The sequence below is a fragment of the Arachis ipaensis genome, chromosome B9 (genome assembly GCF_059453495.1).
Source record: "Arachis ipaensis isolate K30076 ecotype BB chromosome B9, ASM5945349v1, whole genome shotgun sequence".
NCBI classification, from domain to species: domain Eukaryota; kingdom Viridiplantae; phylum Streptophyta; class Magnoliopsida; order Fabales; family Fabaceae; genus Arachis; species Arachis ipaensis.
In genome coordinates, this window is record NC_142444.1 from 56,151,985 (window position 1) to 56,179,656 (window position 27,672).

Below are 27,672 nucleotides of genomic sequence, written 5' to 3' on the forward strand. Positions count from 1 at the left end.
CCACATTCCAACTCCCTCCTTCAATCCACAACACATCAATTCTCCATTTTTACCAATATCAACTCAATGATCCAAGTCCAACAATACACAACTTAATCAACCATTATACATACAAATCAATATCACATACCAATTACATACTCTATCAACAAGACTTCATCCGCAACCCCCAATCTTTCCAAAGTCAATAATACATAACAAGCATTATCAATTACTCTTATCAATTACCACATCCACTTAGCCCCCAACATGATATTAAGTTAATCACATCACACAATCAAACTACAACTTCCAACATCACTAACCACATACATAATAATACAATCCACACCAACTAATCAACCATATCAATAATTCAATTCATATCTTAGGGTCTCTAGCCTAAGTTATCACATTACATTACATTTTAGATACAGGAAACCGAAACCATACCTTGGCCGATTCTCCGCTTAACCCGGAATACTTCCAAGTTCAACTTTTCCACAACCTTCAAGGTTCCAAAACCTCACCAACAGATTTTCAAGATTATAGCTCCACTTCAAAGCTTTCCAAAACCTCAATCAAGCTCCAATATACATATACACACTACCTATTCCACAATATCACATCCAAACATAACAACTCAATAACTAAACAAAAGACTTCAAGAATTTTACTTAGAGTTGAGAATCTTAACGTACCCAAGGATCAAAGGGGTGAGGCTAAGCCTTTTCTTCAAGCTAATTGGATCCTATAACATCAAAAACTCAAAATTTCAACACTTTTTACCCAAAAATTTCAAATTCAAGGACTGAGAAAACTGAAATAAAATTGTGGCCTACCTCTTGAATAAAGTTGTGGGCTTTGTAGAGCTCGACGTCACGGTCGCGTGGCCGCAAACAGTGCGACGATCGGAACTCCGATCAAAAGTTATGGTGGATTGAATTTCAAGTGAGGGTTTATGTTTTTGGAAGAGTTTTCTTCCCTTCCATGGCTGCTTCAGCGTGTTTTGCTGAATGAGGAAGAGAGAGTGAGTTGAAGCTCACTAAGTTAAGTGGGTTAGTTGGGCCCATGGGTCCGGTTTGGATTTGGTTCGACTGGTTTGGTCCGTTTGGCCCAATTTTGGGCCAAATTTTTTAAAATTAGTGTCAAAATTCTCGTTTTAATTTTCTCTATCATATTAAACCATAAAAATTACCTTTCTTATTTTCTAGAACAAATCTTAATTTATGAGTTAATTATTTATTAAATAACCAGGTTTTACAAGGAGACTATCAGAAGGGAAAAGAGGAGGTTTGCAGCTTACTTGAACCAGCAACGCCATAATGGAAAAGAGATCAAGGGTGCAAAGATGAGCAGTGAGCCATATCCAAGGGAGTAGCCAACGCGACCACGCGAGGCAGGGTGTTGACAGCATAATGGCTTGAGGTAAGACGGCGATAGCACAATGGCACGATGCAGAGCAGCAAATGTAGGACAACGTAACGACGTGAGATAGGGGAACACGTAACGGAGACAGGGTTTGAGAAGCAACAAGCGACCAAAAAAAAGGAAAAGAGGACTAGTTCTGAGCTTTTGCTTGGGTTAAGATTTGTTTATCATTTTTGGTACAACAATGAATTTGGATGCTGAAAAAATAAGAGCAAACATAAATATTTTTTAAATTGAGATTACTTTTCTGGTTAATTGATTTTGATTTTATTTTATTTTTTTTTAAATTGTTAGATTGATTTCATTTTAATTTTAATTATTATTGAAAAAGGATATTTTTATTATAAGAATAAAAAAATTATTTAATTGTTTAAAAAAATAATTATAAAAATACATTTATCTTTTTATAATTATTTATGAAGCAATTTTAAAAAGTAAATAAAAAATAAATATGAAAAAAATAAATATAATTCATATAAAAAATTTTTGTTTATCCACTTTTTATATCGTACTTATTTGTATAAAGGGATAAGTACTTTTTTCGTCCCAAGGTCTGGGGTCGAAATCAAAATCGTCCCCGACCTTTTTTTCTTATTAAAATCATCATCAATGTTACAAAACGTTATAAATCGTCCTTTTTTACTTCAATTTTATTTGTTTTACCAAATTACCCTTCATTATTAAAAAATTATAAAATAAAATAAAGATAAAATAAATAAATAAAAAAAAGAAGAAGAAAAGGGGGTGGGGACTAGGGAGAGAAGGAAAGGGGGGAGGAGGGGGGGAGAGAAGGGGGACCGCCGCCCTGCCCTGCTGCTTTGTGTCCTGCCGCACCACCGCACGACCTTCTTCTTCTTCTTCTTCTCCTCCATACCGCCGCACCACCGCACCGCACCACCCCACCCCACCACCGCTTCTTCTTCTTTTTCTTCTTCTGTGACTGTGAACTGAATATTTTGTGAAATTTTTGAATTTTTGGTGAAATTTGTTGTGGAATATTGTTGTTGCTTAATTTGTTGATTATTTTTGGTGAAATTTCTGACTGTGAACTGGATTTTTCTTGAATTTTCTGTTGATGATGATGATGACCATGAAGAGAGGGGCATGAGGAAGAGGGGTGGAGGGTTACGGTGAGGGAGTGAGGGAGTGGGGTGAGGGGATGGGGGGTTACGGTGGTGAGGGGGTGGGGGTTACGGTGAGGGGGTGAGAGGATGAGGGAGTGGGGTGAGGGGGTGGGGGGTTACGGTGAGGGGGTGAGGGGCTTGATGGTGGTGGTGGTGGTGTTGTTGGTGTTGATGGTGGTTGTGGTGATATGGTGTTGTTGCTATTGTTTGGTGTTCTTGGTGTTGGTGTTGGTGGTGGTATTTGTGTTGGTGGTGGTGATTGTGGTGGTAATGTTGGTGGCAGTGGAGGTGGTTGGGTGAGGAAGGTGAAGAGGAGAATGATGATAATGATGATAAAGGTATTTTGGTCCAAAAATTCGGATAATGATGATTTTAAAGCGTTTTTAAACGTTGAAGATGATTTTAATAAGAAAAAAAGGTCGGGGACGATTTTGATTTCGACCCCAAACCTTAAGAACGAAAAAAAGTACTTATCCCTTGTATAAATTAACAATTGTACCGAAACAATCACTTTACAGATTTATAAGAACTCATCATAATATCAAGCTTTATCCTTTCATTCCTTGTATTATCTGCGCTTTATTCTTTTATTAGTTCAAAATAGGCAATGTGATAACAACTAACAACCACACACCGTATATTATAAATATTTTATTTATTCTTCATATAGCATACATTACATCAAATACAATATTATCAGACCTTATTTAAACTGTGAACCTTATTCTGTCAAGCATACCAAACGGGTAATAACATAACAACAACCACACATATATAATATATTATTATATATTATATGACTATACTTAAAGGCTATACTTCAAATATATATGGAGGATGGAAGGTTACTTCAAATCCTGTAATACTCGAGTGTCGGGGTCATTCCAAGTCTTAAATCGAATTGGATAGTAAAATCTTTTATAGTTGTTTCCCTGTAAATGGCAGGATTTTCTTCTGATAATATTTCTTTTATGGGACCATAAAGTCTATTAGTTGGATACATAGTATTAGTGGTGAAAAAGCAAGCCACTGATATCCTTGGTGTTGCACCAGGTGCTAAAACTCTGTGCTTGATGCTCTTGAATTTGTCATTACTGACAAGCTGAAACATAAAATAAATGATCTCTTTTAATTGAATCTCTTTGGATCCTCCAAAATAATAATTAAAAGAAGCTCAAACTCCGACACTGGTTATATTCATCAAATTAATTAAATTGGAAAATGATTATTACTACTCACCTGGGTTAGGTCTCCAATATTAATGACTAAGGCTCCCTCCACTGGCTTAACATCAATCCAGCGATTTTCAACCAACACTTGGAGGCCACCAGTGTGATCTTGCAGAAGAATAGTGAGGAAATTTGGGTCTGTGTGTGCTTTGTTTCCAATTGTTTTGTCTGGTTCAGGACATGCTGGGTAGTAGTGAGATAATAGAAACATTCCTTGGGCACACTCCATTTCTTCCAAGTGTTTAGGCTTCAGTCCTAAAGCCTCTGATAGCAACTCGAATAGGGTGAGGCCTAATTTGTAAGCATATTCTGAATAACAAATCGTGATGTCCCTGTCATAAATTTGTATTGTTTAAATTTATACGTCATGACTTTCTTATAGTCAAAATCATCTATAACTTTGTTTCTGTCGTGTAACTCTTTTGTATCGTAACTCTCTTGTATTCTCAAGTTAAATAATAATAATAATAATAATAATAATAATAATAATAATAATAATAATAAATTATTTATAATTTCGAATAAAATTGATTAAATAATTAATTAAATTATTGATAAAGCATAAATACCAAAATAAATAATAATTCAAATAATATCTCAACACGTACAAATTGGACTATATTAAAAAGAATAAATATTTGATAATAGATAAACATTTTAAATATATATATATATATACTATAAAATAAATTATCAAACAGATATAAATAATTAAAAAATTAATATATAAAAGATTGGTCTTTTATTTTAAAACGTTGGTCTTTTTATATAAAGGATTGGTCTTTATCATAATTATTTGAAATATTAGTAAATAAAGAATAACATCATGCAGTATAAAATTTTATATATTATACATGATAGAGTGTTACTTCAAACACTGTCTAGTAGTATCATAATTACCTGCAAGTCTCAGGAAATTCCTCAGGTTTCGGAGGCTCAGGAAGCATAAGAGAAATTAAAGAATCTCTCCAGTTTGCTGCTTTTGCTTGATATAGGTCATAATTACTCGTAAATCTCACTTTCTTTAACCTGTCGCGGCTATAATATACTTTCTTCACATCATTTGGCTCCTCATGAAACCTACGAGTTCCTTCTTTCATCTCATCAAGAATTTCTTGGGGGATCCCATGATTCACGATTTGGAAAAACCCATATTTTTCACAAGCTTGACGAACCTTTGTCACGATGTCTTTTCTTGCAACACCACCGGTATCTTTCGACGAATTTCCAATAAGTCCGAGATCAATCACTGGAACCTGAAGAAACTCGTCGTCAGATGACGGTGACGATGCTTTGGATGCGCGAAATTTTGTAAAAATTAGAGGAACTTTGGTCACACCATTATCAACAAGTCCTTTGACACCGAGTTTGGTGTCATCGAAAGCCTTTATCTCTCTTTCCCATTCATCATGGGTTGAACTTTGTTGGATTATGGGATTCTCCATTTTGTACTTGTGTATCTACTTAGCTTATTAGTTTTTGTTTCTGCTTTGTAATAGGTGCTGTGATGCTTTGAAACTTAGGCCACCTTGGGGCTATTTATATACTAAACCACAAGTCCACAAGAAAGGTTGTAATAATAATTATATATTGTTCAGTCAAAATAAATAATTAATAAATTAAAAAATTTTTGAATCTGATCTGAGTTATAATATTGTTCAACTTATATTGCAAAAGCATAGTTGATTTTCTAATTAATTTTTTATTTTATTTTTACGCATTCTTTTTTATAGTACAATAATAATCTTAACTTGTTTTCCATGACTAAGGTTCAGTCATATATTCTCGTATGTAATAACGATTCTTTAATTTTGAGGATAAAATATATATATATATATATATATATATATATATATATATATATATATATATATATATATATATATATATATATATATATAAATTTTAAAATAATAAAGTAAAAGTCAAATGCAGAAAGAAATTTTCATTTTCGGAAAAATAAAACGGCATGTATAGTAAGAAGAATAAATAAATATTATATATAATTCTAAAGAAGAAAATAGATATTCTAAAATTGTTGAACTAGTTGTGTTGTAACATCCTATCAGTCTAAACATTATCTCTAGCCGTAAAGTAAAGCTTACACAATATTATATATAGAAAGAAGTTGTAATACTAGAAGTCCCATGAAGGAATAAAAGCTCAACGTCGCATAAAGCAGAATTATATATGCGAAGCATTCACACACGATAACTAAACGCGTAGACAAGATAAGAACAGTACATATAAATATACAACCTTCAATAAAGCTCCAAGATACAAGGTAGTGGCTAATAGATAAACAAGTAAATATATATGACATACAAAAGGAATTAGATACAGCCGGCGAAATTTAGGTCGACTAGTCAAGAGATATAACAAAGTTTTATAAAAGGCTTACTTCCTATCTCTCAAAGGTTAAAACAAAAGTCTCTAAGGCAACAAAGTTATATAAATACAAAAGATGAGAGAAAACTATAACAAAAGTAAAGTAGAATAAATCAAAGGAGAAACCATCCTCCACTCTGTCACCATGAACACAAAGTCATTGAGGTGGGTTGCGACCTGCATCTAAAAAACAACAACATATGGTATGAGAACTCGAGATTCTCAGTATGGTAACAGTGCCCAATATATAAGATGTAAGGTTTCGGGACGCCAAAGGCAATCCTAGAACTTCACATCAAACATAAGATTCAAGCTTATAAAACAATTTAATAAAATCCTGAAATGGGTCATCTATCTTAGGAGATTTTCTAAGCTAACATTAACGCCACTGTCTCACAGCCTTCGCCAGCCAAACCTCCATGCGATCCCATCGTCACCGCCTACCGAGCCTCCTCAATCCCAGTAGAAAACACAAGTAATGCAAATAAGTAAAGCAAAAGTAAAGTACATATACAGCAAGTAGAACAAATAGCAAGTAGGCATGTGATACATTTAGGCACAATAGAAGTTAAGCAAAGCATACAAATAGATAGAAAATGCATATGATGAATGCCTATCCTATTGGCTCGTGACATCATTTGTCAGTCCATAAATACCAACCCAACACATCCTTTCGGATATAGCCTTTCTGCCACGTCCGAAGATATAGCGCCTGACACACTATTGTTCTGAGGATATAGTACCTGAGACACTATTATTCTGAGGATATAGTGGCTGGCACACTTGCATGCTCATTATGAGGATATAGTTTCTGCCGCACTCTTGCAGCAGAGAAAGTTATGCAAACAGGATACCTAGCCACAAACCTCACATCTCAGTGTAAGCAAGATTAACCACAACCCTTACGCCTACCGTACAGCAACTCATCATTAATCTCTGAGTCCCAGACTTGTCATAACCATCATTAGTCGTTGATTTCACAAATTATCATCAACTCTCAAGTTCTCAAAGTCATCACCAATATAGCACTTCACCCATTCACCTACAACTTCAAAAACCTAAGTCTTTGTCTTCTAAACTCATACATAAATTTACCAATTTGATTTACTACCTCTCTTCTATTAGTCTTAGGGCCTAATTACTAGTTAAAAATATTAAATAGTAATTAAAAAAGTATAGAAAGCTAGAGAGCCCTTGAAAAGTAAAGAAATTAAATTTTCAGCAAAACAAGGGTCTTGCGTATGTGAGCCCCTATCCCGCGTACACTTGAGTTGAAATTTAGGTGTCCGCGTACGTCGCCTTCTGTTCGCGTACGCGAGTGTCTCAATCTGAATGGAATTCCCGCATCGCGTGTTAAATTTTCGCGTGCATGCCTTGAAAATATATGCTCGCGTATGCATGCTAATGCCCGTATACACGAGATACCCCAAAAAAAGGAGAATGTTCGCTTCGTGTGCAGAGCTTTGTGTACACATGCTATATCAAACTTAGAAAGTTTTTAAAGCTGCAGAAATCAGATTTTTAGCCATAACTTCCAATGTTCATAACTTCCTCTACAAAACTTCATTTTCTCCAAACTTGATATCATTTTAAAACTATTAAAATTATCTTTAATTTAAAATTAAAATCACTCAATTTCTAGGTTTGAGGCTCAAGTTATGATCCGCCAAAGTTCATTAAAAGCAAGGTTTTACAAAATTCTGCAAAATTCTCTAGATTCCAAAACTTCAAAACCAAACCAATCAAAACCTACTCAATTTCATTAAAAATACTACCACACAGTATAATTTATCATTTCATTACACTTCAATAATTTCCACACTTATTTCACTCAATCTTTCTACCTCTTCCCACCATAATTCAACAAAATCCACCACTACCAAATCAAGACATCAATATTAATAATTTTGCACAATTCAACTGTTTATCAACATCATTCATCCTATATCATCTTCAATCCTCATAATTATCATTATTCAACTCCAATATCAATAATCAAAATCATTCATTAACAGTAATAGTATAATCTCATCAAAATCATCATACATCATCAATCCAACAATTATCAACAACCAATTCAATCCTATCCTAAGGTCTACTAGCCTAAGTGTCACAAAATATTATATATTACATAGAGAAAATTAAAACCATATCTTAGCCAATTATCCTCACACACAAAACCACTTCACCACAAGCTTTCCAAGCCTCCATTCAAGAGCACTCTAGATCATGAAGAACAACAAGAATCAAAGCTAGGATTTATGACATACAACTAAACACAAAATTTTAGTGATATCTTATCTTGTCCAACAAGATTTGGAATAAAATCCACTACTAATCCAAGCTAGATTACACTTAAATAACAAAAACACAAAGAGACTCAAAAATCCAAAGTCATTTTCGAGTTTTGGGCTAGGGCAGAAAACTGGAAAAGATAGAGTGAAATCCTTACCACTTTGGTTATATAGAATTGACAGGCTTGGTGAGAGATTCGCGTGGTCACAAACGGGACACAAATCGGAGCACCGTATCTCAAGTTACAAGAGAAAGAGTGAGAGTGTAAATAGTGTTTTGTGCAAACCCTTACCTCCTCTCTCAATTTCACGTTGCTTCAGCCTTCTTGTGCTAAAAGTGTCTGAATTGGTCACTTAAGTGTGTATTTATATATTTGGCTTGGGCCTAACTTGGCCCCGATCTAGCCCGTTAGCATTTTTAACCCATTTAGCCCATTTTGGACCCAAACCTTTAAGATTAGCATCTGATTTCTAGATGTTTTCCAGATCTTTTCTACTGCTTTTATTATTCTTTCTTACTACCGGATAGATTTAAGCCGGTACTGCTGGTTAAATTACCAATACACGTTTTTAGGCAATTTTCTGTAGAAAATTATATTTCTTCACTCGAAAAAAGTCACTGAATTCAGATCTCATTGTTAAGTTTTTAAATTAAAATATCTAACTTTTCGAACCTATTATAGGTAATTAAATTATTATTTTATTTTATCTAAACGGTTGATTTTAAATTACGGTTCTACATGTGTCACAGTAAATTTTAGAAGGTTAGATTTAACGGTATTTGTATAATTTTCTAGAGTGTTTGAGAATACTCTAGATAATTCTAAAATGTTCTAGAATGTCTTAGAAGGTCCCAGAATATCTTAGAAAGTTCTAGAAGTCTCTGGAAGGTCATAGAGTATTCTAGAAGAGTCTGGATGTATATAGAAGTATGAAGAGTAGTATGGAATAATCTTGAAGTATTTAGAAAGTTGTGGTTTGATAGATATTTGTAATGAAGATTCTGGATTATTAATCTAGACCATTGATTAGATTTAATCTTAACCATCCATTAAGGAGGTGGATGGCTATAAATAGGAGAGAGAGTTAGAGTTTGTGAGTGTGAGTCATTTGTAACAAACACTTGAGTAATAAAGTGTCTTTCCACCAAAGCTTCATTTCTCTTCTGTTCTCTTATGTTCTTAGCTTTCTTACTAAGTATTTGAGGGTTAGGCTGACTTGGTCTTAGCTCAAGAGGTTGAGTAAGTCCGAGTGTCGGTACGGTAGCGTTGAAGTGTGTCCAAGGCCGTGACAATTTAGTATTAGAGCAAGGTTCAAGAGGGAGCACAAGTGATTTGTGGGTATGACTTCTAGTGTAACCATGGAGCATGTTAAGTTTCAAAGGGGAATGGATGTTATTCCTTCTAAATGGGGAGTCAAGAAGGCCCGTTCTTCAAGTGAGTCTAGAGGTAAAGACTCTAACTTCTTAGAAGAGAGAGTTTATATGTTGGAGAATATTCTATTCTCTATGGATGAGCACTTCCAAAGGATAGAACATGACAAGGAGACCCTCAAGACTCACATATTAAGAGAACTAGATGCTTTCAAAGAAAGCATGCTCCAAATCAAAGAGAAGCTTGAGAATTCCTTGATGCTATTTGAGGAAGTTCGAGTCTGGTTCGAGGAGGCAAAATCTCGACCAACCATTGTAAGGGAGACGACAAAGATTGATCTTCCAAAGCCAAAGGAGTTCAAGGGAATGAGGGACACTAGAAAAGTGGAGAACTTCCTATGGCAAATGGAGAGGTACTTTGAATGCCAAGGGGTTGTCAAAGAAGTAATAAAGGTATGTACTGCAACTCTCTACCTTTCTGATAATCCTACTTTATGGTAGAGGAGGAAGTACGCAGATATGAAAAAAGGTACTTGCAACATAGTCACATGGGAAGATTTAAAAAAGGAGCTGAAAAGACAATTCTTCTCTGAGAATATGGTCTATGAAGCAAGGAAGAAGTTGAGGTAGTTGAAGTACACGAGTACGATTAGCGACTACGTAAGAGAGTTTACCATTCTTACGCTTCAAATTCCTAACTTAGCATCAGAGGATGCATTGTTCTTCTTCATTGATGGAATCCAAACTTGGGCAAAGAAAGAACTACAAAGAAGGAATGTTAAGAATGTCGATGAGGCCATTGTGATGGCCAAATCACTTACTGAGTATCATAGGGGAGACTCTAAACTCAAGTCTTCCTCCAAACCTAGTTCTACTAAAGGTGGGGGAGACAAGGGGAAGAGTTTCTCAACCAAGAAGGAAGGAAAATAATCTTTAAAGAAAGAGTACATGGAAAAGAAGAAGGCTTTCGTGACCATGGATGTATCCAACTCATGAATACTGTGGAAAAGAAAGGCTTGATGTATGTCAAAGCCTTTATAAATGAAAAACCCGTCATGGCTATGATCAACATTAGTGCTACACACAACTTTATCACGCCTGATGAAGCAAAGAGGCTTCGGTTTAAGATCACCGAAAAGAATGACTGGTTCAAACCCGTGAATACCAAGGGTGAACCTCTTAAGGGAGTAGCAAAAAGGGGTGAGATAACTCTTGGTTCTTGGAAGGGCCTTGTGAATTTCTCAGTAGCACCCATGGATATCTAATTTGTTTGATCAACTTGGAAGAGCTAAGTGGTTCTCAAAGCTGGATTTGGGGTTAGGACATCACCAAGTGAGGATTGCCGATGGTGATGAGCCTAAGACCACGTGTGTCACAAGGTATGGATCGTATGAGTGGTTGGTGATGCCTTTTGGCTTAACCAATGCTCCTGCGACCTTTGGTACCTTGATGAACAAGATATTTCATCCTTATCTTGATCGATTTGTATTAGTCTACTTGGATGACATTGTTTTCTATAGCAATACCTTGGAGGAACATGTAGAACACTTACGAACCATGTTCAAGATCTTACGAGAGAATAACCTATATGTAAAGAAGGAAAAATGTTCCTTTGCAAGGAACGAAATCCACTTCTTAGGACACATCATTAAAGATGGAACTCTCTGCATGGACCAATAAAAGGTGAGGGCTATCAAAGAGTGGGAGCTACAAAACAAGGTATCTCAATTGAGGTCATTCCTTGGGTTAGCTAATTACTATCAGAGGTTTATCAAGGGATACTCCACCAAGGCTGCACCATTAACTAATCTTCTCAAGAAGAATCACTCTTGGGAATGGTCAAAGGAGTGTCAAAAGGTCTTTGATGAGTTGAAGACTACTATCACAGAAGGACCAGTACTAGCACTGTTCAACTATTTAAAGGTGTTTGAAGTCCACACTGATGCCTGACATAGTCAGAAGGATCAATGCCTGGCATGACAGTGGCATCCAGGCGAATAGGTCGACATTTTGGTAGAGGAAGAGGACGAGCTGTTCCTTTTCATCAGGCTGCATAGTTGAACGTACAAAAGTGAACTTATTTGGATCGTTAGCTAAAGGAATTTTCTGTAATTCCTCCATTGGGGTAGGACGATCTTGAAGCTCGGCACCTGGGTCCAACTCGGCTAAAGAAGGAAGCTAGAGTGAGTTGTGGACAGCATTTACTTGTCCACCTATAGCTCGGTTGGGCATTTTGAGACTGATGCTATAACAATGCTGAGCTTCATAGTGGTCACTATTAATTGTGGCAACAAGGTTATCCAGCACATGAAACTTCACATAAAAATGAATTGCAGATACAATTGCACCGAACTTTTTCAAAAAAAGTCGGCCAAGTATTAAGTTATAAGGACTAAAACAATCAACCACAAGGTATTGAACATCTAAAGTTTTGGATAGAGGATTCTCACCGAGTGTGGTTTGTAACCACACTGAACCTAATACAGGTACTCGTTCACTTGAAAATCTAACTAGGTCTCCAGTTGATGGCTGGAGTATGTTGTCACTCAACCTCATCTTCTAAAATGTGGAGTAGAATAGAACATCGGCGCTGCTTCTTGGGTCCAACAAGACTTTCTGAACTATTTGGTCTCCCAGTTGAATAGATATAATAACTGGGTCATCTAAATTAAGTTCGGTTGAATTAAAATTCGACGGCTGAAAAGTCATTTCAGGGAAAGTCAGCACAGTTTGATGACTATTGATGGTGCTTTCTACAGCAAGCATAACTCGGTAAGTACATTTGCGAGCTGCGCTTGATGCTCCCCGACCGGCAAAGCCGCCAAAAATGCAATTAATTACACCTCGCGGTTGATTCGGCTGAGCTGTAGGTGCTTTTTCCTTGTCCCAAGAAGATTGACTTGTAGAAGATAACTCAGATTGATGTGTGTTTCACTTTTGGGCGTGTCCGTTGATATATTAGTCCAGATGTCCTTGCCGAGCTAACCGTTCAAACAAGTCCTTGGCTATGACACACTCATCAGTGGGGTGCCCATACTTTTGGTGAAAAGCACAGTACTTTGTTTTGTTCATATTCTTCGTGTCTTGGTAGGTCCCGACCTTTTGAGGAGATTTGATGAACTTTGAATTTAATATTTCCTTGATGATTTTCTCCCTTTGGGTGTTGAACTTGGTATAGGAATCATAACGCGGTGCCAATCGAATAGATTTCTTATTTTCCGTAGTGTTATTGTCATCTTTGTTGTTTTAGTTCTTCTCGAATTTCTAGGCTTGGCGTAACTCTTCGATTTTCATTTGGTCTTTAGCCTTCTTTTGAAATTCGGCTAAGGTTTTGGGTTTGGCCACTGTGATGGTTTCTTGAATCTTTTCTGGGCGGAGTCCACTCTTTATAGCATGTAGATGTACCTCAGGTGGAGGTCTAGGATGGTCATTGCCACTTTGTTGAAGTGGGTGATATAATTCCTTAAACTTTTGTGTTGCCCTTGCTTGATAGTGTTCAAATAGTCGGAGTTATGTAGATAGATGGAAGATGCAATGAACTGATCTTCAAATTGTTTGGCGAGCTCCTGAAAGCGTGAAATGGAATCTGCAAAGGGGGTGGGTACCTGCAAAAGGCACTCCGACACTTAAATCAGTAAGTGAATTATAGTTCTTGCAGAATGCAATGAATGGAACAATCTTCTTATTATTTTCTTTGTATCTAAAAATAAAAAGTAACTGTTATGTCTCTGAGTAGTGATATTTTAAGTAGAGAGTAGTTGAATACCTAACATTTTGATTCTCGTTTGAATATCATTTATGGACAGCTGATCTTTAACTTTTTATGACTGAATTATAACAGTCATATCAATATTAAATTAAAAGTCAAAGTTAATTATAATAAATCAACTAATTTTTTCTAATAATCTGAAACATATTATAAGAAATAATTTATCTTTTATTTAAGAAAAGATTTAGTAAAATTTACCTTATAATAAATTATAAGATAAATATTTGATTTCGTTCTCTCCATAAATTGAATTGTACGAATAATCTAAAAAAAAAATATAGTTACACTTTTATAAGATTATATATTATTTTATTCTACAATATATTTATTTACTTCAGACGTAATTATTCAATTTTAATTGAAAACTCTACTTTCATCATTATCACTGTAGTTTATTGTTGTTATTGTTATTATTGTTATAGTTATTATAATAATTATTATTATAATTATTATTATTTGATTATTATTTTAAAAGTACGAAATTACTCTTTGTTTTAATTCGGAATCTGTATCTTCTCAAATCACACGATAATTGTGGATTTCTTGTAATAATAATTGTTGATTTATTGAGCTAACAATATAATGGAAATTAAATTTGTTATGTTAAAATAAGTAATAATAGCCTTGAGCAATATCAACAGTAAGAATGAGATAAAAGCGAATAATAGTGAACTTTATTTTGGAGCAATATATAAAGCATAATGATACTTTTAGTATTAGTATGTTAATGTTAATGAAATGAGTTGAGTTGAGAAATTGCATTTGTTGGATCTATAAGATATTTCAGATTGGCTCTACGGAGATGATTACCAATTTTGTTCTTTGGTCCGATCGTGTCGATATTTTATCAGATATTATCTAATAGATCAATTCAGTCTGATCCAAAATGGAATTAGATATGTGGATTTACACACCTAACTTTCGAGTATTATTTGTAATTTGTAATTCTTGATGAGTATTTGTTTCAAAGTTTAAATATAGAAAAATGTTAGAGAGATGGTAAAATTTATTATTTTTTATTAATATTTAATTATTAATATTTAAAAATATAAGTTAAAAAAATATTGTTAGATTATTTTACTAAAAAAATTAAATTAATAATTAAAAGTTATAACTAAAAATAATAAATTTTAATAATTTTAAAAAAAATTTAAAACTATATTCAAAGAAATTATATTCCCAAGAATATTATGCCCATGTATTCTAAAAAACCTGCGTATATAGTACTAAAAATAATGAGTAGGAATCGTTTATGATATTTTCAAGAATAAATTACTTTTTTTTTAATTTTATTATATGTATCGTGTAATGAATTTTCAATTTCCAAAACACCCCATATCAATAAAAAGAATGAAGAGTAACTCTATGGCTGATAACTTCTACATGAATTTTTATTTCATTGATATAAAAATATTAAATACCTACCTTTTAGAATGAAAATAAAAATCTTATTTTCACATGTTTGAGAGTCGGTCTAACTTTTGATTGCCCGGTCAATGTTTGAGTAGATCCGTAGCATGTAAATGTAATAATTTAGATATTAGTAATAGTTATTTAGTCAACATACAAGTTGTTGTCACCCTAAAGAAAAAGAGAAAAGTTGACTAACAATGCAACCTGCTACTCCTAAATTCTAAATTTGACAAGATAATTAATCCCTTTCGCGATAAATAGTATCGGAGACCTTTAATATTAATTACTCTCTCCAATCTCTATTCTCGAGTCTCTAGGACAGTGTTTCGTCAGTATTCATTTCCATCAAAGCATAAAATACAATAGTATATGTATATTATTCATATCATAAGACACAAATATATATTAGGATTTTTTATTTAAATAAATTAAAAAAATATTTTATTTATTAAAATAAATAATTTTAAAAATTATTACGAAAATATGTAGAATGACTTATTTCGTTTACAGTATAAACGAGAGAAAATTTACACGTATTTTATTTATACTGTAAATAAAATAAGATAGTGCAAGTGACACGTGTATATCTCGTTTACAATGTAAATGAGATACGTGTAAACTTATCTCATTTACATTTTAAACGAAATAAGATTGGGTGAGACCTATATATAGATGTTGTTTACAGTGACTTCTTGGGCCTCATTTCCAACTTTTCCACCACTTTCTCCTCTCTTCTATCCTTTTCTAACCATTTTATTGAGTAAGACGAAGATGGTACGCGCAGATGCACGTGATCTGGACATCAATCGACTGAATGTGACATGGCACATCGCCGGAGCAACCGACTTTGTGGTTAGTTTTGTTATTTTGACGTTTATGTTATCCTACATATGTATACTCATGGTTAAATGTATCGTTAGCAATAGATCATTGATAGTGTATGATTTTAGGAATATAGATTTGATTTTTTTTGTAATTAAGTTTATAAGTACATAATTATTAATTTAGATATTAAATGTTGGAACAGATGTTTTCCAACTTTGAAGTTAATTTATTAGCTACATGTTTCTTAATTTATTAATTTGGTTATTAACTATTCAAGTAAAAGTTATTTTTTAATTGAACAATTATGTAATTTTGTATTTATCTAAATTAAATTATTAAATAAAAATTTGTTAATTAGATTATTAATTACTTTATTCAATATTTTTATTTTAAGTAATGTATTGAAAAAATGTTTATTAATTAGCTAAGTAAATATTAGGGATAAGTATGGTTTTGGTCCCTAAAGTTTAGCGCCAGAATCGATTTCGTCCCTCTTCTAATTTTGGATTTAAAATCATCCTTAATGTTTTTTTCGTATTAAAATCGTCCTTTTAATTTTTTTGGACAAAAATACCCTCACCACTACCAACATAATTACTTCCTCCACCACCACCGCCACTAACACCAACACCACCGCCACAACAAGCTCCACCACCACCACCACCACCAACACCAACACCAACACCACCCCCCACCAACTGCCACTCCACCACCATTATCAACATCATCATCATCATCAACACCCACTGCCACTCCACCACCACCAACACCACCACCAACACCGCCGCCGTCCCCTTCCCCCTTTCCCCTTCCCCCACCCCCACCCCCACCCCGCGTCCCCTCCCCCTCCCCGTCTCCCCCTTCCCCCCACCCCGCGTCCCCTCCCCCTTCCCCCCACCCCACGTCCCCACCGTCCCCTCCCCCTCCCCGTCTGCCCTTCCCCCCACCTCCACCTCCACCTCCACCTCCACCTCCACACAGAGAAGCAGAAATAGAAAATCAATAAATCAGAAATAGAAAGCAACAATAATATTCCACAAATCAGCAATAAATCACCATCAAGAAGCGGCGAGCAGCGGTGGGGACGGCGAGGCGGCGAGGCAGAGGCGGAGGCGAGGCAGAGGCAGAGGCGGCGAGGCAAAGGCGGCGAGGCAGAGGTGGAGGCGAGGCAGAGGCAGAGGCGGCGAGGCAGAGGCGGTGGGAACAGCCGAGGCGACAGCGACAGCCGCCGTCCCCTTTCCCCTTTCCCCTCCCCCCTTCGCCTTTCCCCTTCCCCCCACCTCCACCCCACGTCCTTTCCCCTTCCCCCAACCCCGAACCCCACGTCCTTTCCCCTTCCCCGCGAAGCTTCGCCGCCGGCGCTGTCCCCCTCCCCCTCCCCCTCCCCCTCCCCCTCACCCTTCGTATACCCTTTGCCTCCCCCCTCACAAAATGCGTTTTCTTTTTTTTTTTAATTTTATATTTTTTTATTAAAGTAAGGGTAAATTTGGAATAAATTAAAAATTTTTATTAAAAAGGATGATTTTAAAATGAAATGCAACATTAAGGACGATTTTAAGTCGAAAATTACATCAGGGACGGTTTCGATTCTGACCCTCAACATTAGGGACCAAAACATTACTTATCCCTAAGTATTAACATAAAAAGTTTTATTTTCCCTAATTCAGTTAAATAAATGTGTATAATAGTTCACTCAATTTGTTATGTCAATACACATATACAATATTTTTCTAATTGTGATCATTTATTTTTTGTCAGATGCCTCGCTTACTTCTGCCTCGTGAGTGAGTCACACACTTCCACCACCAGACGCCATCGTCCAGTATTTGAGGGAGGCTGGCTTCGCCGACACAGTGCCTTTCAGGGACTACTTGGTGCCAGGCCTCCAGTGGTTCCGCAGTAGGAGGCAAAAAGGATCGAGTCTTTTTCATTGAACTTACATGGCTTTGGGACCGAGTCTGCCATACGCCCGAGACAGATGATCCAGAGACACTCCGACAGTATGCGACATGTTACATCTTGTTATTGATTGGGAGTTACCTGATGACGAACAAGTCGAACAACCTGGTCTATCTTCGATGGCTGCCACTACTTGTGGACTTTCAAACGTGCCATGGTCTGTCTTGGGGTTCGGCAGTGCTTGCATGGACCTACCATTCGCTGTGCTCTGCAGTACACCAGGGCGCTTGCCGTGTTAAGCACCTATCAGGCCAGAATGTACTTAATGATCTTAGGTTGTTCAATTTACCTGCTGATGTCCAGCCTACTGCTAGCCTGCTGAGGGACGTTCTTCACCTTCCCCAGAATGTCCCTGATCGGTGTTGGCATGCCAGGGAGGAACAAATACGTGCCATCGACAGAAACAAACAGCTTACAATACTTGAAAGCCCCAACACAGGACAGGAAGGCCTAGAATATTTTTTCAAACATGCTACAATTGCGGACCATAAGGTGTCCATCATAGTAAGATAAGGCTCTGAACTCACATATTGTTCCGAGACAACAATTCTGCAGTGCTTATAACAACTTCAGCACCTTGTTATATGACTCCTCTAATTTTTGTAATAATTTTTAAAACTATTTATTTCAATAAATAAAATATATTTTAATTTATTTAAATAAAAAATCTCAAATATTTTATAGGCACAATAACATATAAATGTATACAAAATACATATACTTAAGTTTTTTTTTAAGTTAGAACGACACTAAAAAACTATATATCTATACAATGCAGTATACTTTTATATCTAATTATTTTTCAGTTATGAATTTTATTTTAATCTAAACTTCTTTTTTCACCTTTTTTTTGTTTTTTTATTTTTCTTTCTCTCGCTAACATTGTCATCTCCCTCTGTTATTGCTCTTTTCACCTGCATTTGCACCAGCGTCCTCCTCTCTTTATCCTCACTACAAGAAAAATATTTGTTTAGCCACATTTTTTTAAACTACATTTGAAAAACATAACCTATTGACGGGAGAATTAATGTCGGTTTAGAATTTCTCAATATAATTTCATTGCAAGCATAGTCTAAACCAATAATTAACTCTCAATCAAAGTTTAAAAGGTTGTCACAATACAAACCAAAATAATTGGGAGTAGAATCCTGGGTCATTCTCCATAAGAATTGCAATCTAGTGCTCAATTATTGGCTATGAGAAAAATCGGGAGTTGATAGCAATAATAAGGAATGTAAATAACAAAGAATTAAAGAAGCAAACATTAACTAAATATCAAAAGTAATTAAACTAAGGCAACTAAAGAAATTAACTAAGAAAGGCCTTGGCAAGGGTTGATGGTTAAAGATCACTATCTTTGTCACTAATCATAACATGATAATTATAAAGAGCAAACCCACTTTGTCATCCACAACATTGGAAGAAAGTTAAATGGGCTTAATTAATCCTAATCCATAAGTCCTAGCCAACTCACTAATTGACTTAGTAAAAGACTAGCGTTAATGAAAACAAGACTAATTAAGATCTCTAAATTATTAATCAACTTGGACAATAGTAACTCAAGATTACCAAATCCATCAATCACAAGCCAAGAACACAAAAATCTAATCCATAACTAAAAGAAACATTTCATCAAACACCTAGAATGCAATAAAGGCAAACATCATAAAATGCAAGTTAATAAAAGCCATAACTAACCAAAGCAAGAAATCAATAATGGCAACTAAAGCAAACATCAAAGGACATGAAAACCTCAAATTGCATTGAAAAAAAAGTTGAAATTAACAAGAGAGACAAAATAAAGGAACTAAAAAGTAAAACTAAACAAATTAAGATGCAGGAATTAGAAGATACAAAGAAAACTAAAACTAAAACAAGATTAAAACCTAAATCTAAAGAAAAATTAAACTAATAAACCCTAAATTCTAGAGAGAAGTTAGAGCTTCTCTCTCTAGAATCATCCTAAAACAAGATAAAAACATAAAACTAACACTACTTGGTTCATCCCCCCTCAATCCTTTGTTCAATAGCATTATAAAATAAGTTGGATTGGACCCAAAATGGCTAGAAATCGCGGATCACGTATTGTATTTAATGAGTCAAGTGCTGCATGTCATGCGTACTCATGAGGCATGCGTACGCGCGACTTAACTCCATGACTATAGAGAATTGCATATTGATGAGAAGATTATTGCTAGTCTAGAATTTCTCAAAATAGAATATGTTCATTGCAAGTATAGCCTAGACCAACAAACAATCCTCTCAATCAAAGTTTAATTTTCAAATCAATAATTAACCGAGATCAAGGGTACTTCAACCTCGGGTCGTTCTCCCTAGGACGCAATTGGAAGTGTTTCTCTTTCGGTTGTTAAGAGGACAAAAGGGTTTTGAATTAAAGAACGAAAGATTAAAGGAACTAAGCAATAAAAAAACTAAGAGATAAGCAAAATTGTGAATTAATGCAAGTAAAGAGAATGTAAGATCAAAACTAGTGAAAATGCTAAAAATGCAATAAAAGAGCCTTGACTTGGGAATGAGAATCTAAGAATTCTATCATTGCCATAACCACAACTATGGTAATTATGATGAGTCAATCTCGCCTAGTCAACCCCAACCATCGAGGAGTAAGCCAAGCAAGCATAATTGACCTTAATCCATAAGTCCTAACTAACTTACAAAACTAGTTGATAAAAGGCTAGCGTTAATGGAAACAAGAGTCAACTAACTACCCAAGAATTACCACTAAATGTCGGACATTATGACTCTAGTATCCTAGGAACTCAAACCACAAGCCAAGGTGGGAAAATCTACTCAAAACTCATAATTGGTATTTTTACAAACACCTTGTGTGCATGAAACTAAAACATGGAAAATTGCAAAGTAAAATGTAAAACTATAACCAACTATCAACAAAACCAAACATAAACAAGCAATCAAACATAAAAGAGGCATGAAACATAAAATTCATTAATCAAAATTTCAAGAACTCAAAATTGCAATTATAAACAAAGTGCTTGAACCAAAAGAAATGAAAGCAAGGACAATGTAATTAAAGAGGAATTAAAGAGTACTTACAATTAAAGATGATCAAATTCCAAAATTAAGCTTGTTATAAAATGCTACAATGGAAATGGAAATTAAAACCCTAAGAGAGCAATTCTACACTACACCTACTCCTACTCCTACTATATAAAACTATGAAAAATAAATTCTAAGTCCTAATGCCTTCAAAAGTGTTGATATCCCCTTTATATAGCCCTTCATTTCAGCATTTCAGCCTTCCAAAATGGGCCAAGAGCCCCCAAAATTCGTGCTACACGTGTTTCATTAATGAAATCACATGTTGGGTCCTGTGCGGACGCACAAATGTGTGCGTCTGCACACTCAGCTAAAAATTGATCTGTGCGTACGCACGGCTACTTGTGTACACGCACACATAGAAATTCCTTCTTGTGCGTACGCACGCAAGCTTGTGCGCACGCACACTTGTCTGTGTGCTCTTTTCCTTGTTTTTTTCATGTTCTCTCCCTTGTACATGCTTTCTTCCACTTTTGGCCATCCATTCTTGCCTCTAAGGCCTGAAATCACTCACAAACCATATCACGACATTGAATGACATAAAAGTAGAATTAAATTGCTCATTTCAAGCACAAAATTGCATGTTTTCACATTTAGAATCAAATTAGGGACAAAACACAAAAGTATGTTATCTTAGTAAATAAGTGTGAGTTTATATGATGAAATCCATCCAATTTGAGTCAAAATATACCATCAAATACGGACCCATCAATTCTCCCACACTTAAATAATAGCATGTCCTCATGCTAAACCAACAAGGAAAGTAATCAAAGGGGTACCCAACTTATTGAATGCAACTACCTATATGCATGCAAGTATGTATATACTATCTATGCCTATATATCTATCTATAGTTTCCTATGAAGTTGGTGAAAACAAACAATGAAATTTCCAAGCAAGTATATAGACATATAGGGCTAAGCAAAGAAGTAGCTCAATGTAATCAAAATTGAAAGAATTGATTTAACTCATCAAAAGAATCAACTTGCAAGAATGCATGATAAGAAGGGTGGAAACATAGAATTGAGTGACTGAACCCTCACTAGGTGTGTATACACTCTAATCACTCGGTGTCTAGGGTCAATTCACTCAAATCTCTTCCTAATCATGCTTTCAGGGAATTACTTTTCATCTAACAATCGACAAGTAATTGATGCATGAATGCAATTATCATGAGATCTTCATATGGTTGTAATGGGGTTAGGGTTAAGATGGGATAGATATGGCTAAGTGGACTAAAATGGTTGAATCCTTGATTAGTTTAAGTCTCCACATCAACCTATATCAACCAAATCACAATAAAATACAATCCTAACCTCCCATAAATTCTTTTTCACAAACGCTCATGTATGGCTTATTATTCACATCACATATGCATTTCTTATTCATTTTTCTTTTCTTTGGGATAACTTTCATCCCCTTTTTATGATGATGAAGTTTGTTTTTTTTTTTTTGAAAGTAAAATGCATATGGTCTTAGTAGCTCATACATGAATGCACCCATTTTCCAAAATTTTCAATAAATACCCAAAAATAATATTTTTCAATCACTACCAATATTTTCCAATATTCTCCCACACTTAAATGAGACACACTTCTCCAACCTAAGCTAATCAAGGATACAATCCAAGGTTATTCATAGTTTTACGCTTAGGTTTTTGACGTGGTTATAATTTGAACAAAGGGGATTAAAAAGCTCAAAGGGGTTAACAAAGGTAGATGCAAAGGGTAGGCTATATGGGTAAAGTGAGCTATGCAAAGATGGCCTCAATGATGCTCAATGCAATTCAAAACATCAATAATTGGAAATAAAGAATCAAGCAAAACCAAGATTACAATCATAGAAGAGATATAGCACACAATGAACAAAATTAGTGGTTAAAATGTGTAGCCACTCAATATAGCTCAAAAACTCACAAGGTATTTGTTCTTTACTCTTCTATGTTCGAAAAAGAAATCATTCAAGCAAGTTTGAAAATAATTTTCTCAATCAATTCAATAAAACACCCTTGAAACACAATTCTTGGAAATCTTTGTTTTTTTCACCAAAATTATTTCCTATATATATGTATCATGTGATGGACGCAATTTTCAAAATTTCCTAGTTCTCTTCCTAATTTTCAATAAGCAAAAAGTAACATGAACAATTAGGATCAAAATGAACTAGGCACTATGCTATTCATAACATCCAATCACAACTTCTATCTATATAATATATATACTAAGTGAAATATGCGAAAATGCAACATATATAAAATATATACCAACTAAAAATGCAATGCAATAGTGAAAAATACTCCAAATATCTACAAGAGACATAATAAAAGAAATCAAAAATTAAAGTGCAAAGTGTTCGGAAGAGAAAGTTTACGCCCTGAGAATGGTGAATCCTCCCCCACACTTAAGCGTTGCACGGTCCTCCGTACACGAACATAATCCGGGGGGGATGTCTTTAAGTTCTTCCACCTTCGGTTGGTGGATGCGGGGGCTTGGGTTGTGTGGAAATCACCAAGTCTAATGTATGCTTGGCATCTCCATCCTCGGTGTCCTCCTCCTCTCCCGGCTCCTTGCCGTTATGTCTCATTCTCAAAAAGAGTGAATAAGGTATAATTAAGAATCGTAGGGAAAGTAGCACAAAAAGTTAAAAAGGGGTAAGTCAATAAGCATCTAATTGAGGAATTTTACATAGTGGTGTGGAATACACATAACGGCCGGTTAAAATGGCATCCACACAATCAAAAAGTGAGCATGAGTTCCTCAACTAGATGACCTAAGATGCAAGCAATGGATGAGCATCAATTAAATACAAGCAAGCTTAGGCAACTATAACAAGGGTGAATTGAATGTAAGAGATGTTGGATATTGAAGTTGTGCAAGTGAAAGAGAAAAATTGACATAAAATAGCACAAAAAACAATAACCAATTCAATGATGAAGAGAAATTACTTATTCATTCTTAAGGATAAGGCAATAATCACATGGGAATGTGCTTGCTACAAAAAGTGACGAGTCTTGATAAGAATCAAGTCGAGTCAACTCAAACAAATGCAAAACATTAACAAGGAGCAGATACCTTGTGATGAGATTATATTGACTTAAAAACCATGATGAACAAGCAATTCCATTCAATTCACTAAATTCAATATGTACTTGTTAAAAGTGCCACCAAATAAGAGACAAAAAGTCAATTTCTAAATTAATTTGGTGCAAGTAACTCAAGATAATGAACAAGTACATTATTGGAATTCCAATCCCAAAATAACATCATAATCATTCAAAAGTACACAATTCTTAATTAGAATGCCAAACAAGGATATGGTCTAACACATATGGTCGCGACAAAATATGCATTAAACAAAAAGTTCATTCAGGCATTATGTCAAACACATGGAATGTGGTGCACATATTCACAAAATTTAAATCAAGATTCAAATATCAACAACCCACAATTGAAAATTGAACACTTGCAATGTAAGAACAAATAAAGTATTAAGCAAAACTCAAGCTAAATAACAAAAGTTAAATAAGGAAAACAGAAATTAAGCAAGCAACTAAGCATAAAAAGGAAGATTAAAACAAGAAGATTGAAGAGATGAAGAATACAAAAGAAAGGGATAGGCAACAGTGGCACTTGTGATAGCCACTGCGAGGCTCACAGCGACGGTGCTACACCGGAGAAGAGAAGAAAGAAAGAAGAAAGAAGAAAGAAAGAAGGAGAAAAGAAATAAAAGAAAGAAGAAAGAAGGAGAAAGAAGGAGAAAAGAGAAGAAAGAAGAGAAAGGAGCGAAACAGGGCAACCTTTCTTATTGGCGCCCAGATCGCGACCTGTGCGGACGCATAAAGTGGTGTGCGTACACACACTAGCAGAAATTGGTAGCGTTCAGGCGCACAAGACGTGCGAGCGCTTGTGGCAGAGAGGGTCTCAAGACGTGTGCATGCACACATGGCTGTGCGCATGCACAGAACACTTTTTTTTTTTTGAGAAAAGAGACGTGTGCGGCCGCACGCATGGTGTGCGGACGCACAGAGGAGAAAAAGAAGGTGGTGTACACACGCACAAGCCATGCGTGTGTTGCAAACAGAGGGAGATTTTAGGGGCGTGCGGGCGCACATTGTTGTGCGCACGCACAGGGACTGAGAAACAGGAGAACTGTGTGGACGCACAGGGCTGTGCGTACGCACAGGTCTCTGTTCCTGCAACAAAAATTTTGCCTCCAAGGCATCAAACTTGACATCCAAAACAGGTTTTCAAGTCCCAAAACATCATAAAACTCCCAAAAACACATTATTTCACCACAATGAACTAACAACCATCAAAATAAAACTAACCAACCAAGCAACATAACCAATTTATTCATGAAATAAAAGCTAAAAGAGAGAAAGTTAGAAGGATATTACCATGGTGGGGTGTCTCCCACCTAGCACTTTGATTTTAAGTCCTCAAGTTGGACTTTTGGGTGAAGCTTGTGTCATAGTAGCTTATGCTTCCACTCATCGTTGAGTTGCCACCCATGTTTGTTCTTCAAGAATCCTCCGGGATCCTAAACGAAGTACATTAAGCTCCTAAGCAACCTCAAGCAAGAAATTGGGATCCAAAATTGTTGATCATTGGAACTTATACTGGGATCCCATACTTTGGTTTCTCTATCACCCTCTTGTTGGTTTTCACTTATGCCCTTGGATGAACAACCTCTTGAAGCAACTTTGAAGCACCCACCCAAGTGTTGGACTCCTCCAAATTGAACCTTGCACCATTTATGCCTTGAATTCTGTTGGCAACCAACACCCAATCCTTCACCATTTAATACTCCAAGAAGCACCTTGAGTTGATAATCTGTTTCCAAGAGAGAAAATTGATATGGGCCTATAAAGCTCATGGAGGAAATTGTTACCCACTCCATTTGTCCTTGGGGTGGAGTTATCCTATTAAGCTCTTGCACAATTGCTTCCACTTCTTGGGTGATCACCTCTTCCTCACCACCCTTTTCAAGCTCTTCCATATCCCTCTCAAACTCAAGAGTGGAAGGCTCCTCAAGATCATTGAGGGGGTTGACCAAGGTGGACAAAAAATCATTGATGATACAATCTACTTCTTGATCAAACTCTCTCAATTCTCTATTTACCTCTTTTGGTTCACTAGTTCTACCTTCCTCCTCTTTTTGTAACTCTTGTTCTAGCTCTTCTTCTTTCTCTTGAGGCTCCATGTTCTCCTCTTCATTGCACTCCTTCATTGCTCCTCCACATTCCTTGAGGGGAATGTCTTGATTGCTTGAGTGTAGCAAGGTCAAGCGGTGCACCACTTCGGTTATGGTGTCCATGAACTCCCCTTGCTTCCTTCGGAACCCTTCTTGCTCTTGGAAGAATGCTTGAAGGTCTTGTTCTTCTTGGGGGTAAGGGTTGGAAGACTTCATATTGGGATGGAAGAGAAGGTTCAAAAGTTGGGAGAAAGGTTGTACATGTGGGAGGTGTGTCATGTGGGTGGGGATATTGAGGTGGTGTATAAGGATGTGGTGGTTCATATGGTTGGTGGCAAGGTGTATAGACATTTTGATTCCACGAAGGTGTATGGTATGGTACTTGAAGGTTTGGTGGTTGGAGGGTATGTATGGGGTATTTTTCATATGCTTGGGTTTGATATTCATATAGGGGAGAGTATGGCTCGTTGTAGGATGAGGGAGGTGGTTGCCATGAGTGTTGCTCATACACAATTGGTTCCTCCCTAAATTGATTCTTCCACTCCATGAAGCAATCCCAATTGGAATTTATCATTTCCTACAAAACACTCAGAACCAAGCTCCAAGCAACAAAGGTGATATCTCATAAAGAAAATAGAAAATAAAGGCAAAAGACATAAGTAAACAAGAAAAACAAACACCTTAATATTAACAAAAATGACTAAACAACCAAAAAGCAAGATATTTACACTATCAAAATATTTACAACAACCAAAAGATAGCACTCAATTGCATCCCCGGCAATGGCGCCAAATTTGATAGTGAACATTACCGTCGACTAGGAATTTAATCTCAAAATAAGATTGCCGTTGTAAGTATAGTTCCGAGCCAACAAGTAGTGCTCAAATCAAATATTCCAATTCAAAAGAAAATATAACCGAGAGTAATCAAATCTCGGGTCGTTCTCCCTAGGACGCAATTGGAAGTGTTTCTCTTTCGGTTGTGAGGAAAAGGGGTTTTTAATTAAAGAACGAAAGATTAAAGGAACTAAGCAATTAAAGAACTAAGAGATAAGCAAAATTGTGAATTAATGCAAGTAAAGAGAATGTAAGATCAAAACTAGTGAAAATGCTAAAAATGCAATAAAAGAGCCTTGACTTGGGAATGAGAATCTAAGAATCCTATCATTGCCATAACCACAACTATGGTAATTATGATGAGTCAATCTCGCCAAGTCAACCCCAACCATCGAGGAGTAAGTCAAGCAAGCATAATTGACCTTAATCCATAAGTCCTAATCAACTTACCAAACCAGTTGATAAAAGGCTAGCGTTAATGGAAACAAGAGTCAACTAACTACCCAAGAATTGTCACTAAATGTCGAACATTATGACTCTAGTATCCTAGGAACTCAAACCACAAGCCAAGGTGGAAAAATCTAATCAAAACTCATAATTGGCATTTTTACAAACACCTTGTGTGCATGAAACTAAAACATGGAAAATTGCAAAGTAAAATGTAAAACTATAACCAACTATCAACAAAACCAAACATAAACAAGCAATCAAACATAAAAGAGGCATAAAACATAAAATTCATTAATCAAAATTCCAAGAATTCAAAATTGCAATTATAAACA

General features: G+C 35.7%; 1 protein-coding gene across 1 annotated transcript; it reads right to left on the bottom strand.

The window, feature by feature from the left end:
• Positions 1-3,172: 3,172 nt before the first annotated feature.
• LOC107619610 (deacetoxyvindoline 4-hydroxylase) lies at positions 3,173-5,286 on the bottom strand. Its single transcript, XM_016321912.3, has 3 exons — positions 4,664-5,286; positions 3,774-4,095; positions 3,173-3,636 (listed from the first exon to the last, which is right to left on the bottom strand). The coding sequence occupies exons 1-3, from the start codon at positions 5,206-5,208 to the stop codon at positions 3,385-3,387; spliced, it is 1,119 nt and encodes a 372-aa protein (XP_016177398.1). The 5' UTR covers positions 5,209-5,286; the 3' UTR covers positions 3,173-3,384.
• Positions 5,287-27,672: the final 22,386 nt, after the last annotated feature.

Bases quoted from the DNA above. Each gene is read 5' to 3' on its own strand.
- LOC107619610 (XM_016321912.3), bottom strand. From the start codon at position 5,208: ATGGAGAATCCCATAATCCAACAAAGTTCAACCCATGATGAATGGGAA. The intron at 4,096-4,663 runs GTAATTATGATA...AATTTATGACAG, and splicing joins GAATTTCCTGAGACTTGCAG to GGACATCACGATTTGTTATT. The intron at 3,637-3,773 runs GTGAGTAGTAAT...TTTATGTTTCAG, and splicing joins ATATTGGAGACCTAACCCAG to CTTGTCAGTAATGACAAATT.